A 14886-nucleotide genomic window follows, 5' to 3' on the forward strand; every position below is an offset into this window, starting at 1 on the left:
TGATGCACTTCTGAGTTTTGAGAATGACTGGTGTGCCGGACAGCACTTAGCTTTGTGCCTGGATACTAGGAGAAGCCATGTCAACCTCAGATGGATCTCAGTCTGAACCTGAAGCCCACCAGTCACACAAACTTCAGGCACTTGTGAGCAAAGTGCCACCTGTTGGCTAATGCCCACTCCACATGCACACACGGGGATGCCAGGCTAAGACTGCAGTGCTGGACACCAGGGTAAATTACACAGGTGCCTTCTGGCACTCCCCTCTCCTCTCCCTGGAGAATCCAGTTAAAGTGAATGTCAAGGGCAGCTTTAAATGGCCAAGAGAGGTCACTGAAAGACAACAACTCACTCTGTAGGAAAAATAAGCACACAAAGGGCATCCCTCATTCCTCTGCCCAGCTCATGCACGTGCTCCCACAAGGGTCACAGGCCAGCAAGAGAGGACACCCACAAGGACAACCCAACAGTGCCCCATGTGGTCCCGTGCTCTCTTGGGCCACCGGGCTCTCCTGGGTGGAAGAGCTTTGCATTCTCCTGCTCCATAGTCCAGTTATTTGTGTGTATGTCTGTCTTCCACACTCAACTGTGAGCCTCTTGCGAGGTTCCTTGGCTTGTACTGAGTGGCGCCCCCTCGCAGTGTTGAATTGCATTGGTGGAATTCTGTGCTGCCCTTAGCTATTAGAACAAATGCTGGAAAGTTGTGAACCAAAAGGCAGGAAGATGACAGATGGGGTAGCCCAGAGAGAGACAGAGAAAGTAGGAGCCTACCAAACCCTCTTGAATGGCTCAGAAAATAAACTAAGGCAACAATGAAAAGCGGCAGGAGATGCTTCTCTGCAGTGAGGAAAGCTGAAAGGAGTCAGAAGGCTGAGTCTGTAGAAGACAAGACTGAAAACATTCCATTTTCAAGAATGAGAAGGGAGTATAAGTGCGGTGGCTCTTGCCCGTAATCCCAGCACTTTGGGAGGCTGAGGCAGAAGGATTGCTTGAGCCCAAGAGTTCAAGACCAGCCTGGGCAACCTAACGAGACCGTGTCTCTACAAAAAATAAAGACAAAAATTAGGAAGAGCACGGTGGCTCACGCCTGTAATCCCAGCACTTTGGGAGGCCGAGGCGGGTGGATCACAAGGTCAGGAGTTCAAGACCAGCCTGGCCAAGATGGTGAAATCCTGTTTCTACTAAAAATGCAAAAATTAGCCAGGTGTGGTGGCGGGCGCCTGTAATCCTAGCTACTCAGGAGGCTGAGGCAGAGAATTGCTTGAACATGGGGGGTGGAGGTTGCAGTGAGCCGATCTCACACCACTGCACTCCAGCCTGGGCGACAAGGCAAGACTCCATCTCAAAAAAAAAAAAAAAAATTAGCCAGGCCTGGTGGTGAATGCCTGTAGTCCCAGCTACCAGGAAGGCTGAGGTGGATCACTTGAGCTCTGGAGGCTGTGACCTATGATGGCACTATTGCACTCCAGCCTGGGCGACAGAGCAAGACCCTGCCTCAGGAAAAAAAAAAAAAAAAGAAAGAAAAGAAAATGAGAAGCCAGTGTCCCACTTCTGAGAGTAGCATTAGGGCTAATGATCCTATGCTGAGATGGAAGAGATTCAAAACAGCAAGTCTACTGGGTCCCCACTCTGTGCTTAGACCCCTGCTAGGCCCTGAAAACCTTGTGCAGGGAGCTCACTCCTTAATAAAAACCAAACCTAGAACTGTAAGGCTTTCCTCTTGAAGGTGGGCTCTGCAGGTGGGGAGGGCTGGTGAACAGGTCGGACCTGGCTGGCTTCTGCCACCCTGGCCCCCAGAGGTGCTTTCCTTCTCAATTCTCCGGCCCACATGTAATGGAAACTTTACCCTTGGTCCACAGCTGAGATAGGCTGTGGCACCAAGTAAGTTTGCTGAAGACCAAAGGAGCTCAAAAGGGAAAAAGCAACAGAGTGCAAGTCACTTGGATTGTTGGAGCTGGCCGGCCCTGTGGCTGGCTCACTGGTGGGGTGTAGAGGGCTGCCTGAGATCCTTTGAGGACCAGGACTCCCTCACCTGGTGCCATAACATCCTAGCTCATGTCTCTACTTAGAGGATGCAGTATCTCAGCCCACCAGGCAGGAGCCACTCCAAGGCATCTGGACACCTTTATGATGAGACCTTAGAGACTCATCCCTAAAACTAAACCTTCCCGCAGCCTGATAACCTCAGCATTAGATTAAGTTCCACACTGCAACTTCCACCTCCCAGATTCAAGCGATTCTCCTGCCTCAGCCTCCTGAGTAGCTGGGATTACAGGCGTGTACCACCACGCCTGGCTAATTTTTTTGTATTTTTAGTAGAGACAGGGTTTCACCATGTTGGTCAGGCTGGTCTTGAACTCCTGACCTCGTGATCCATCCCTCTCGACCTTCCCAAAGTGCTGGGATTACAGGTGTCAGCCACCGCGCCCAGCCAAGAAACTTACACAGTGCTTGATGATATTTGATTAAGTACTAACTTGTATTCATCAATAAACTCAATATACTGAGCACCTGCTGGTGCCAGGAGCAGCACCAGATGCTGGGGATACTGTGATGAGTGAGGCGTCCTTACGTTGTGGAGCTTACAAGTTGCTGGGAGAGAGATGTAGACCAAGTAACACTAGGTGGGGGGAGGGAGAGCAGCAGGGACTGTGGGAAGCTTTGCAGGAGCTGCTGTGGCCTAGCAGGTGAGGGATGTCTGAGCTGAAGCCTGAGGATAAAGAAGAGCCTGCCACAGAAGTGGGAGAGGTAGGTATGGAGGAGGAAGAGGTCTCCGAGCAGAGCAGGGCTGGGGAAGGCTTCCTGTAGGAGCTCCGATCCAAGCTGGGCCTTGAGTGTGAGCTGGCCTAGGGGAAGCCAAGGGGGCCCAAGCAGTGAGGCGGGGATGAGTATTTGGGGGTAGTTTGGAGCCATTGGTCCGGCTACTGTGGCCACACAATTGTGTGAGAAGGAAGTAGGGGAGAATCATTCCTTTTGGAGAGGCTGGATTTGAGTGGATGGCCAGGCAACCACATGGACATGTCCAGGAGGCACTTCCAAAGTTAGAAATATGGACCCCTGGTACAGGTGAGCATGAGGGGCGACACTGTCTTCTGAGGAAGAAACTACAGAAGGAGGACAGGAGAGCCGACGACAGGGTGGACAGGGAGACAGTTGGGGGGAGGAAAGGAGCCAGTGTGCAAGATAGAGGATCGGAGCACCTTGTTCTGCACAGGCTCAGAGAACGATTCTCAAGGGGAAGGAGGGAGGAGTGGCTCATCTGTGCCAAATGTGAATGAAGTTTCCAGAGGTGCGGGAACTGGGCAGAGGAGCACAGGATTATCCATGCAACGGGGAGCATTCATAATAAATTGCCTGGGTCTCTTCCTCTCTCCCAGAAGAGCACCTTTTCTCACATTGCTGGCAAAAAGCATCCCAGAGGCCCCAACAGCAGGGCTCAGACTCTGGCCATCCCTGGGGCTTCGGAGGGAGGGGGCCCAGGCTCTCTGATGGGTGCCAGTGTCCACCCTTCCCGTACAGCTGACTGATGATGGGGCATGAGCATGGCCTTTGAGCTGCTGAAAGGGAAGTGGCCACAGTCTGCCTGGGTAGGCAGGTGGGTGAGCAGGTGGGGGCAGGCCTGCCTGACAGCTCAGCAGCGAGGTGGCCTCTGCCTCACCCCTCCAGGTTCTGGAGTCACCTCTGTCCTACAGCTGTGCATAGAAGGGCTCACCTGGAGTGAGGGGAAGCCTCTCTCCTTGAACAAGCCTGGCCGTGACAAAAGCTGAGCTTGACCTTTTTCACGACAGGCCCCTTTATATATTGCTGGCGCCAGGCCCCAGGCTTCCAGCTCAGCTTTTCCCGGGACCTGTCCTAGCTGTTGCTTTCGGCCAGGCTGGGCTTCACAAGAGAGGTGGGGTGGAGTTCTGGCCCAGGGAACAGTGAAACGGCTTCAGAAACCAAGGTGTGGCTAATCTGATCCAGGAACATCTGCCCCACCCATGCCCATTAACCTTTTTTGGCGCCAGGGTAGCTTTAGCCTACTCAGCCTCTTCTCCACCACTCTAATAGAGGTAAAGTTTGGGGAGTACAACCGGGAGAGGATAAGTGGGTGGGGAGAGTGGTTACAGCTATAAGGGAGGCAGCTGTGATGATTCACGCAGAAAGAACAGGGTTTCCAGTCAGAGGGGCCATTCTGAGCAACTCACGTCTCTTCCCGGGGCCTTCATTTCCTCAACAACAAAATCCAATTAGGAGTATTACACGGCTGGCACGTTTTAGAGGACTGTCACAGGTAAACGAGAGAGAGAAGGAACTTTGCAAACTGTCAAGGTTAAATAAGTGTTGGTGGGTACCTTGACCACTGTCACTTAAGGAGTTTTCAACATGAAGCCTGTGGAGCCTGAATCTGGGGGATCGGTGGGGTGCCTGAAATAGTGTGTAAAATGCACTTGCGGCCTCTTGAGAAGCACACATCAGTTTCTCAAAGAGGTCAGGGACCCAACAAAGTTTAATATCCAGACACGGCCCAAGTCCGTCCTCCTCACTTCTCCGATGAGTCAGCTGATACCCAAGGTCACACAGCTTGTCAGAGGCAGAGCCAGGATGTGGGGCCCTTGTTCTCTGCCCTCCCTCCTGGGTTAACCATTGCCCCTTCCATGTCAGATGAGGGAGAAAATGTTAGAAGGGAGCAAGTGTGGGGAGAAAAGCCAGACGAAGGGCCCAAGCCACTGTCCCCGCTCGGGGTTTCCAGAATGAGGACATCATGGTAGAGGTGGGGGGACAGTGAGAGACAGGAGAATGAGGAGGCTCCAACGATGGGAGAGGCCCTTCCTGGAAGCCCAGATTTCAGAGTAAGTGAGTCATCCTCCCTTTCCCATAAAGCCCCCACAAAAGACTCAGAGGAGGAAACACAACGCTTTCTCTAACACTGTCTTGAGATGACTTTTCTGGTTGTTTACTTTTTTGGAAAAAAAAAAATGGGGGCCGGGTGCGGTGGCTCACGCCCACCCAGCACTTTGGGAGGCCGAAGCGGGTGGATCATGAGGTCAGGAGTTCAAGAACAGCCTGGCCAACACAGTAAAACCCCATCGCTACTAAAAAATACAAAAATTAGCTGGGTGTGGTGGCACGTGCCTGTAGTCCCAGCTACTCAGGAGGCTGAGGCAGGGAATCGCTTGAACCTGGGAGGCAGAGGTTGCAGTGAGCCAAGATCATGCCACTCCACTCCAGCTTGGTGAAAGAGCAAGATTCCATCTAAAATAAAAATAATAATAAAATATTCTAAAAGTATGACGTCAAGATGGCCTTAAAAAAAAAAGCTTTATGGAAAACTGTGACAGGCCATATACAAATGTGAGGTATTCATCACCCAAAGATGCCATTTGCTGAGCAACTACTAAGCGCTAGGCATGTGCTGGATGCTTTGCCTAAATCAGTATGTCACCACCACAAGAGGCCTTCCCTGACTACCCTGTTAAAGTAAATCCACTCCTCTCCCCACTGGCTAGTTATTCTCTCACGTTCCCTGTTTTTTCCTTCTTACTACTCCTTGTAATTGATGTTTTTGTGTGCTTTTTCAATCCTCTTCCACCAGACAGACTATTAGCTTGCCATGAACAGGAGTCATGTGGGTGAGCTGATGGCAGTCTATCCATACTAAGCACAGTGGCTTGTATCCAGTAGTTACCCAAATCCTTGTTAGACAAACACAGCCACGGAGCTGGAGGCCAGTCCAAACTGGCCTGTTTATCTTCCAAGTCAAGTGAGACTCAGCCTTCCCTGCCCACCCCAGAGCAATATACAGCTGAGAGTCTACGCCCCACCCCTCAAGCCTTAACATAGCAGATAAATTAATGATCTCTTTTATAAAACATTGTACAGGGAAAATACATACATAGAGAGAGAGCTAGTGCTGGGGCTGGGGTGGGATTTGCTTCTTGAACACAGATAACCAGACCCTACCCCATCAGGGTGGCTGGCCTTGGTAATCTGGGCATCCACCCACCCCTGCACTTTCTTCCCTAAAGTGGCTCACCTGCTGTCCTGACAACCAGCCTCGGCTGGTTACCACAAATAATAAAGGTCCAACATCTTCCCCCCAGAGGGAACTACTTTCTGGCTGGCCCCCACCAGCCTGCTCCTCTGAAATGGGCACTCTCCAGTCCTTCCTTCTTACTGAGGCAGCCCACCTTGACCTGGTCCCAGGAATTTGGCCCACCAGTACCTGAAGATAGGGAAGCAAGACCAAGGAATATTGTTTCCTGATATGTTTGGTGATCACAGCATCTAAACCAGGACTTTTTTGAAAAGTGGAAGGGGGTCTAATTCACTGGAAAACAAGCATAAACCTGGACTGCCCAGGCAAAGGACACATGGTCACCCTACTGATAGGTCTCCCCTGCTATTTTGTTTTTTTTTTTTTTGAGACGAGTCTCGCTCTGTCGCCAGGCTGGAGTACAATTGTGCAATCTCGGCTCACTGCAACCTCCACCTCCCGGGTTCGAGCGATTCTCCTGCCTCAGCGCCCCGAGTAGCTGGGACTACAGGCGCCCACGACCATGCCCAGGTCATTTTTTTATTTTTAGTAGAGACAGGGTTTCGCCATGTAGGCCAGGATGGTCTTAATCTCTTGACCTCATGATCCACCCGCCTCAGCCTCCCAAAGTGCTAGAATTACAGGTGTGAGCCACCATGCCCAGCCAGGTCTCCCCTGCTCTTAACTGGCCCAATCCTAGCACTCTTTTTTTTTTTTTTTCCCCGTATTTTTAGTAGAGATGGGGTTTCACCATTTGGGCAGGCTGGTCTCGAACTTCTGACCTCAAGTGATCCACCGGCCTCGGCCTCCCAAAGTGCTGGGATTACAGGTGTGAGCCACCGCGCCCAGCCAACCAATCCTACCACTCTTGACTTTCCCAAACACATTCCCCAACAGCAGCAAGCTTCTTCAGACCTCCATTCCCATCTCTGCTGCCTCCACTCTCCAAGGCTTTCTAGCATCTTAAGGCATCAAGAGTATTGGTGACTTGTAGTATCAGTGTTAGGAAAAATGCCTTCTCCAAATCCCATATGAGACCTGGCCATGTAAGGCCCCTAGTGTCAAGCCTGAGACTCATGGCTCCTTGGGCCCAGTCCCCAAAATCAGGGCTGCACGGGTCTGAATAGCAAAGCCAGGCTTAACCCTGTTTCCCATCCTAAACTTGCCAAGTGTCCTCTCTCTAGGCCTCCCTGTAGCTAAGGGCTAGGGCCAAGGAAAAATGAACCATCAATCTCCCACCTCTGCCCTTGGCCAATGCAAAGGGCTTCCATTCCACATGTGGGAGCTTCACTCCCCACCCCACACATGGTCCTTCTCCACATGTTATACATACACATTCCTGGTCCCACCTCAATGCGGCTAGGAACCCCAGGTGTCCACTCTTGCTTGGGATGGCAGGTGATGGAGGCTACAGATCTCCCTTCGGTGCCCTGCACACCCACCAGGACAGAGCTGGGCCTCAGCCCTTTGCAAGGGCCAGACAGGCAATCACAGCTATCTCGATGGGTTCCAGTTCAGTCAGTGCCCCACCCCTTGCTTTCAGAACCTGCTCAGTAGGCCGTGCTTGTAAAACTGTTTTAAATAACTCTTGCTAAAGCAGATAGTACCAGAGAGCGGAAACTCAGCGCCCAGGTCCTTAATGGTTCCTTCTCTCTACCCTCCTTCCCCTCCCACCCCCCACGTGTAAACAGTCCACAGTCACACCAGCGCTTTGGGAAACAGAAGCCCACTCTTGGTCTTCCTGGGCCACTGCTTCTCATCGTTGGTCTTTGGGGATCAAAGACTCCTCTTTGTCTGAGTCAGGTCGCCCAACACCTGCTGTGTACCTCCCACCCCCAACAAGAAACAAGTGCCCAGATCCTTAAAGACACAGTTTGTTGGAGTAGAGCTAAGAGAACCCCTGGCTCAGGAGGTGGCTTTCCGATGGGCCCCTGAGCAGGCATAGGAGATGGGATGGCGGGTCCCAGGCCTCACGGTGAACGTGTTGATGGGGCTTCCATAGCGGGTGGTGGTGTGGGGAGACCTGGGGGAGAGCAAGAGATGTGAGGTGAATATCTGCAGCTGGTTAGCCAACACGTCTCTCATCTCCCCCAGGGACCGAGAGGAAAAGATGCTGCTCATACTTCTGTATTTGCCCCCACAAGCCCTGGGCTTATCGACCCCAGGGAGGGACCGCAGACCATCACAAACAGGGCTCCCATTCTGGTCTGGGCCCTGCTGGCCGGAGAACATGCCTAACAGCCTTTCACTCAGAACTCTTTCACTCCTGGCCTGTGTCGGGATCCAACTCTGTGTTGGGAAATCCCTCCACCCAAGGAGCACTCAGATCTCTCCCCGCCCCACACTTAGCCTGACCTCTGGGATCTAGCGGGCGGGAGAGAGACGAGAGGAGCTGGTGGGGAAAGAGAACAAGGGAGGTCAGCAAGCAGGTCAGGAAGGCGCCAACAGCGCCCTCTCCCGGTAAGTGGGCCTCCCTCCCCCGTTCTACCTGCAAGGCCGAAGGGAGAAAACCAAATGTTTTCTCTTGACGGATGGCCAGGCCTCCTTGGCCCTCGCCTGGCTTTCCACCCCTCCTGGCTTCCCGCACCAGCCGGGCCCGCAGCTCACCTGCCGGCAGCTGGGGCGAAGCCGTAGTCGGCGCTGCCGGGCGCTTTGTGCTTGGCCTCCGCGGCGCCCCGGGCGACGCCCTCCAGGGACAGCCTCGGCGCGTGCAGGCCTCCGGGGGGCGCGCGACCCGCCGAGTTCACGCGCCGCATCTCGGGGCCTCCGGGCTGCGGCCCGAAGCAGTTGGGAGAGCTCAGGCTGCGGCCGGTGCCACCGTGGGGTAGCCCTGGGCCTCGGTGCGGCTCCCCGACGTACAGGCGCTTCTTTATGAGCGAGCGGCCCCCTCCCGAGAAGCGCTCCAGGCCCCCAGCCCCGGCGTAGCGCGCGCCCGCGGGAAAGCGCGAGAAGCCGAGAGCCGGGGGCGCCCCGGGGCCAGCGTTCGGGAGCTGCCTCAAGTCTGAGTAGTTGTTCCGGGGAGGGGAGCTCTGGCGGCCCAGATACTGGAGGGTCGGGGCCGGGGGCTCAGGGTCATTGCTGAACTCTGGCGGCGGTGGGATGACCTCGAAGTTGAACTCCTCCTCCTCCTCCTCCCTCTTGTTCGAAGGAGAAGGTGGGGAGGAGAAGGACTTGGGCAGCGGGTGGCCCTGGGGGAGGTTGGAGGGAGCTGCTCTTTCCCAGGCCACAGGGGCCTGGGGCTCTGGCTTTGTCCAGTTGTGCCTGCGGCTCAGCTCTGTGCCCTCTGCGTCTCTTCCCAGCCGCGGCCCCCACTTATTGGGCATTTCGGTCGTCAGCGGGGAGTCCTTCTCAGCCTCCTTGGGTAACTTGGGCACCACAGTGAAAGAGTTGGGCGTGCCCTGGCTGTGGAAGATGCTGTCAGAGCTGGCCTCGGCTTGGTGGCTGTGGTCACGGAGACTTCCTGGCAGAGAGGACCGACCCAGGGCAGCCCCTCCAGACCTCCCGTTCTGTGCCCTCTGCCTGGCCGCCAGGAGCAGGGCCATCGGCGAGCCCCGCTCCACCACCTCCCCAGTCACCGGGTGCCTGAGGAGTTCATCAGTGGGCTGGGCCGAGGCAGGAGGCTTGGCTGGCAGCCCTGGGGGCTCCTTTACCTCCACGGGCTCCCCTGGCCCTGCAGCCCCTCCTCTGGCCAGGGTGGGCATCACCACAGCAACCTCACGGCTGAGGCTGCTCTGGTGGCAGTGGGGCTTGTAGAGACATGGCACCTCTCCTCCACCAGGAGATGTCTTTGGTGGGAGGGCTGCAGATGAGCGGGCTCCCTGTGTGGGCAGCCTAGTCACCTCTGAGGGGGACCCCTCTCCCCTTGCCTGGGAGGGAGTGGAAACTTCTTGAGATGCTGGCTTCTCTGAATGGCCAGCTGGGCCTGAGTCCTTCTCTGCCATCAGTTGGGATGTGGTGGTGGGCAGAGTTGTGGCTGTAGATGCTATGGCAGGGCCAGATGTGGCCTTGAGTGGTGTGGCTGGCCCAGATGTGGCCTTGAGTGGTGTGGCTGGCCCAGATGTGGCCTTGAGTGGTGTGGCTGGCCCAAGTGTGGCCTTGGGTGGTGTGGCTGGCCAAAGTGTAGCCTTGGGTGGTATGGCTGGCTCAGGTGTGGCCTTGGGTGGTATGGCTGGTCCCAACATAGCCTTGGGCTGGAGTGATGTAGTTGGCAGCAGGGTGGTGGATTGAGGTGGCAGATTCTTGGCCACAGGCTTGGAGAGTTTGTCATTATCAGCCCCGTTTTCACAAATTCTTCCCCCTTCTAGCCGAGGCTTAGGGGGCAGAGATCCTATGCTGGGCTTAGCCTCCTTCTGTGCTGATGAGGAGAGCCGGGCCTCCAGCTCATTCCGGATCTGCCGCACACTGGGAGTTGGAGAGTCTTGGGGAATGTAGTCCACAGGGGGCAGGGTCAGGCTGGGGGCAGCCTCTGTCTCTGTCAGGCTGCTGCCGCCAAGACTCTTCTCAGGAACACCTGGGGGAGTGTCCTTTGCTGGCAGGCTCAGGGGAGTCTCCTTCTCAGGCAGGCGGGGGCCCTTCTTGCCCTCCTTGCTCTGAGGGGCCACTGTTGGGCCTGGCCTGTGACTGAGGAATCGGTCCTCTCTCCTGGAGCCACAGAGATAGGCTGCCAGCTCGTTCCGCAGCTTTTCCATCTGGCTGGGGTCCCTCCAGTCCACAGGTGCTGAAGAGGCTGTGTTCTCTGGGCTGTGGGGGTTGGGTTTGGGTTTGAGAGCAGGAGAGCCGGATTTAGGGGTTTTTGTAAACCCAGCAGGTGGATGGGCTGCCTTCTGAGCACAGGGCAAAGGAGGTGCAGCTGGGGGAAGTGGGGGTGCTGGGGGAGGGAGGGGGGGTGCAGGAGGGGGCAGGGGAGGGGCTGGAGGCGGAGTCCCAGCTCGTTCATCTGCTTGGGACTGGGACTGGCCAAGCCTTGGGCTGGCTGGTGCTGCGGCCTTGAGCTCCCCAGGGCAGTCTGGCTCGGGGGCCCTGTCTGGGTAGACCTGGGAGGCGGGGCGGATGTGGAAGCTGGGAGGCAGTGGGAGTCGGCTGGGAGCCTTCTTGGTGGCCCCCTCTTCCTTTCGGGGAGCCTCTTGTGCTTCCTGAACTGGGATGGACGAAGTCCTGACTGGGGTTGGGGGAGGCACTTTGAAAGAACGGGGGAAGGTGAGATGGGGCTCTGGGTTAGGTCCCAGGGCGCTCCCCTTTGGCTCAGCAGGGCTTCTCGGGGGGCTGGCTCTGGTGGCCTCTGCCCGCCTGCCATTCAGTGCTACATCTGATTTCCACTTGGTGACACCCCCAGGGGGAAAGAGACGAGTCCCCACTGTGTGAGGAGATGCTGGAGCTGGGGGTGCTGGGGCTGGCACAGGAGGCGGTGGGGGGGCTAGAAAGGCCAAGGGTGGGGCAGGGGGAATGAAGTCAGGAGGGGTGGGTATGGATGGGGAGGAAAGAGTGTGTGGTGGGGATAGGGCCTCCAATACTGGGGGTGGAGGTGGGGCCATGCTGGGCGGGGGTGGGGGTTCCAGCAGCAGGGGAGGTGGTGGGGGTGCTGTGGAAGGTGGAGATGGCAGTGGCGACCCCCCTGGAGGTTCTGAAATGTCCTGAGGGGGCCCTGGGGCTGGGCCTGGGGGAGGTGGGGGGATGAGTAGATCCTGGCCATATTGTCCAGGCCTCAGGTCACCCACAGAGCTGTACAGTCGGAGGTTGCCATTGACTAGTGAGCTGGTACCTGAAAGAAGGAGAGGCAAAGATGGGGGGCAGGAACAAGGCAGACTAGCCCTGCCAATTTCTGTTTACCCAGGGCAGGGGCAGGGGTGGGCACCCAAGAGAATGACTGGATCATTTTCTCCTGAACACCAAGAGAGGGAGCAGCCCTGTGTCCAGTCTCCTGAGCTGTCCTGGGGGTGTCCCCCCTTCTTTCTAGGGAGTGTCTCCTGCCTGTCCCTGGCACAGCCTTTGAAGCCTGTATGGAATTACCTCCATTTGCCTCCCCAGAGTCACCCTCTAACCTGTGCCGGGACTCTATTGGCCCCTGAGATGGGGGGTGGGGACAAGAGGGCCAGGGCACTGATTCCTCTGGCTGCCTCCTGGCTGCGTCACAGGTTGGCAGCAGCTGTCTTTCCTGCCCCGCAGACACAGGTCCTGTCGGGGTGTCCCTCTCCCACTATGTTCAGTCCCTGGGTGTCACTGTCCCCAGGAGACAAGAGTCGCCTAACCAAGCTCACACTCTGGTATACCGTCCCTTTACTCAACTCTCTTCAGTTATCCCCTTTGAGTGCGCCATCTGTTTCTTGCTGGGACCTTGACCTTGGCCAAGCCAGAAAGTCCAGGGTTCAAATCCCAGCTCTACCACTTATTAGATGAGTGACCTTGAACACACTAATTAACCTTGCTGAGCCTCAGTTTCCTCATCTGTCAAAGGGGCATGATGTCAGTGCTCGCTTCTTACAGCTGTTGTGAGGATTAAATGAGAGAATCCATGCAAATACACAGAAAGGGCTTGTCATGGTGCCAGGCCTCCAGTAGGCAGTTAATAAAATGGAACCACTTTGATTCCTACCATCTGTGCTTAACTTTTCAGACTGTGTGAGACAGGGAAGGTGGGAAAGAGATAGGAAGTCATGGGGCAGGGGCGAGAGACCTCCTCAGTGAGGAAGGCTGGGTGAGAGACCCGCAGGAGGGAGCAATTTGCACAAACTACTCCTGCTTTCTAAAGACCCTGAAACTATTAAGAACCCAGCTGTCCACTTCATAGAGAATGGAGGCAGATTCTGGACTGCAGAATAGAACAGGGGTGTGCAGAAGGAAGGTGGCCTGGACAATCTGGGTGCTAAAGAGATGCTGAGAGCCCCTGGCCCCAGCAGCACACATCCCTCTCTTGTCCTCGGACCAGGTCCCCAGCCCCTCTCCCAGAGTCTACTTCCTTCTTAGGGGCACCCATCCTTTGCTCCCCTCCTCTCAGTCCCTAACAGTGTGGCGAACCTGGGGAGTGTGCGGCTCTGAAGGGCTCCTCCCAGCTGCCTGACTTCAAACTGAAGAAACCAAGAGTGGGGAAGGGGAAAACTAACATTCACTGAGCACCCAACTGTCAGGCAGGAGTTAGCAGCTGGGGTACAGCAGCAAAAAAACCAACAAAACAAAAAACAGACAAACACTGGTCCTCCTAGGGAGCTTACGCTTGAACGGGACAATGAACATAATGTGTGAGTACATTATTATCACATTAGAGGATGAGTGCGATGGGAAAAAACACCAGCAGGGGAGGGGTGCAGCAGGTGCAATTTAAATAGGGCAGTCCGGCCGGGTGCGGTGGCTCACACCTGTAATCCGAGCACTTTAGGAGGCTGAGGCAGGTGGATCACGAGGTCAAGAGATAGAGACCATCCTGGCCAACATGGTGAAACCCTGTCTCTACTAAAAATACAAAAATTAGCTGGGCATGGTGGTGTGCACCTATAGTCCCAGCTACTCAGGAGACTGAGGTGGGAGAACTGCTTGAACCCGGGAGGCAGAGGTTGCAGTGAGCTGAGATCACGCCACTGCCCTCCAGCCTGGCAACAGAGCGAGACTCCATCTCAAATAAATAAATAAATAAAGCAGTCTGAGAAGGCCTCGCAGAGATGGTGACATTTGAGCAAAGAAGGGAGGAGTGAGGGAGACGGCCACACAGATGCCTCACAGAAGAGCATTCTAACCTGAGAGGTCTGCAGTGCAAAGACCCCAAGGCGGAAATGTGCCTGGGGTATTTCAGGAGCAACAGGAGATGCTGTGGCCGGGGCAGTGTGGGAGGGGAAAGCAAGCAAGCAAAGTGGCCAGACTCCGGTCAGACTCCAGCAGTCCTTGCAAGAACCTTTTCTCTGAGTGACACGGGAAGCCATTAGCGAGTTTGAAGCACCTCTGAGAGGTGTGACAGACGTGACATACATCCCATCCACCACTTCATTTACTCCTCCAAACTGAACTGTTGTTCCCATCGTTCGTTGGAAGATACAGAGGTAGGAGGGGTGAAGTGTCTTGCCCAAGGGAGCAAAGTGAATATGTGGGGAGCTGGGATTCAAAGCCAGGCCCTTCTCCCACTTTATGCTGCACTTGTTCCTGCTCTGGCCTTGTCCCCTTGCCATCCTTCCCCCGCCAGAAAGGGGCCTTCGCTGACCCTGGCTCTCCTCAACTCCCAGCCCCACTGCCCCAGCCCACTGCAGCCAGTTCAAGATGACTGAGGATGGCGAGAGTGGCTGTGCCTGAGGACTCTGGCTTTGTCACCAGCTGTGAAGATGAGCAGATGCTTAGCTTTTGAACTCAGGGCCCTAGGAGGAAAGAAAGATGGACAAGCCCCAAGCCCAGGGTTCACTTACCTGTCACTTCTTTGTCTGCAAAATCTTCTGGAACCGAGGGGGTGGGCACAGCCAGCCCATGGTTTTCCTGGGCATTCTGAAAGAGACCAGAAAGAAATCAGGGGACAGGGAAAGATGGACAGATAATTCTCAAACTGCTGCTCTTTGAGGCCATTTTACTGCTTGAAAATCTGCAGTGACGGTCATGGTTGCATAACCTTGTGCATATACCAAAATATAAAAGGCTGATTTTAAAAAGTGAATCTTGTGGTACAGTCAACCAATCATCACTATTTGTCATAGTTATGTTCTATAAAGTTGCAATGAACATAGTATTAGTAAATACTGACCCGTTGCTCCTAGGGGAAATACAGGGTTAGGTTCCTATGAGCCTCTGGTCACAAGATTTTTGTCAACTGATCAATACATAACCATAACCTTGTTTTAGCTGTGTTTCTGCTTAAAGACATTTTAATATATTTTGTTGGTTGGTTAAGATTGAACTCATGGCCG

The 14886-nt window shown here is 54.9% G+C and overlaps 1 protein-coding gene across 1 annotated transcript in view; it reads right to left on the bottom strand.

The window, feature by feature from the left end:
- Positions 1–6382: 6382 nt before the first annotated feature.
- C5H6orf132 (chromosome 5 C6orf132 homolog) overlaps positions 6383–14886 on the bottom strand; it is a 41657-nt gene continuing 33153 nt past the window's right edge. The window contains exons 3-5 of the mRNA XM_034962092.3: positions 14395–14470; positions 8621–11771; positions 6383–8036 (exon numbers count right to left, since the gene is read on the bottom strand). Coding sequence (XP_034817983.3) covers positions 7919–8036; positions 8621–11771; positions 14395–14470 — 3345 coding nt within the window. The 3' untranslated portion in view covers positions 6383–7918. The remainder of the gene's footprint in view (positions 8037–8620; positions 11772–14394; positions 14471–14886) is intronic.

Source organism: Pan paniscus, chromosome 5 (assembly GCF_029289425.2).
Source record: "Pan paniscus chromosome 5, NHGRI_mPanPan1-v2.0_pri, whole genome shotgun sequence".
Lineage (NCBI taxonomy): Eukaryota > Metazoa > Chordata > Mammalia > Primates > Hominidae > Pan > Pan paniscus.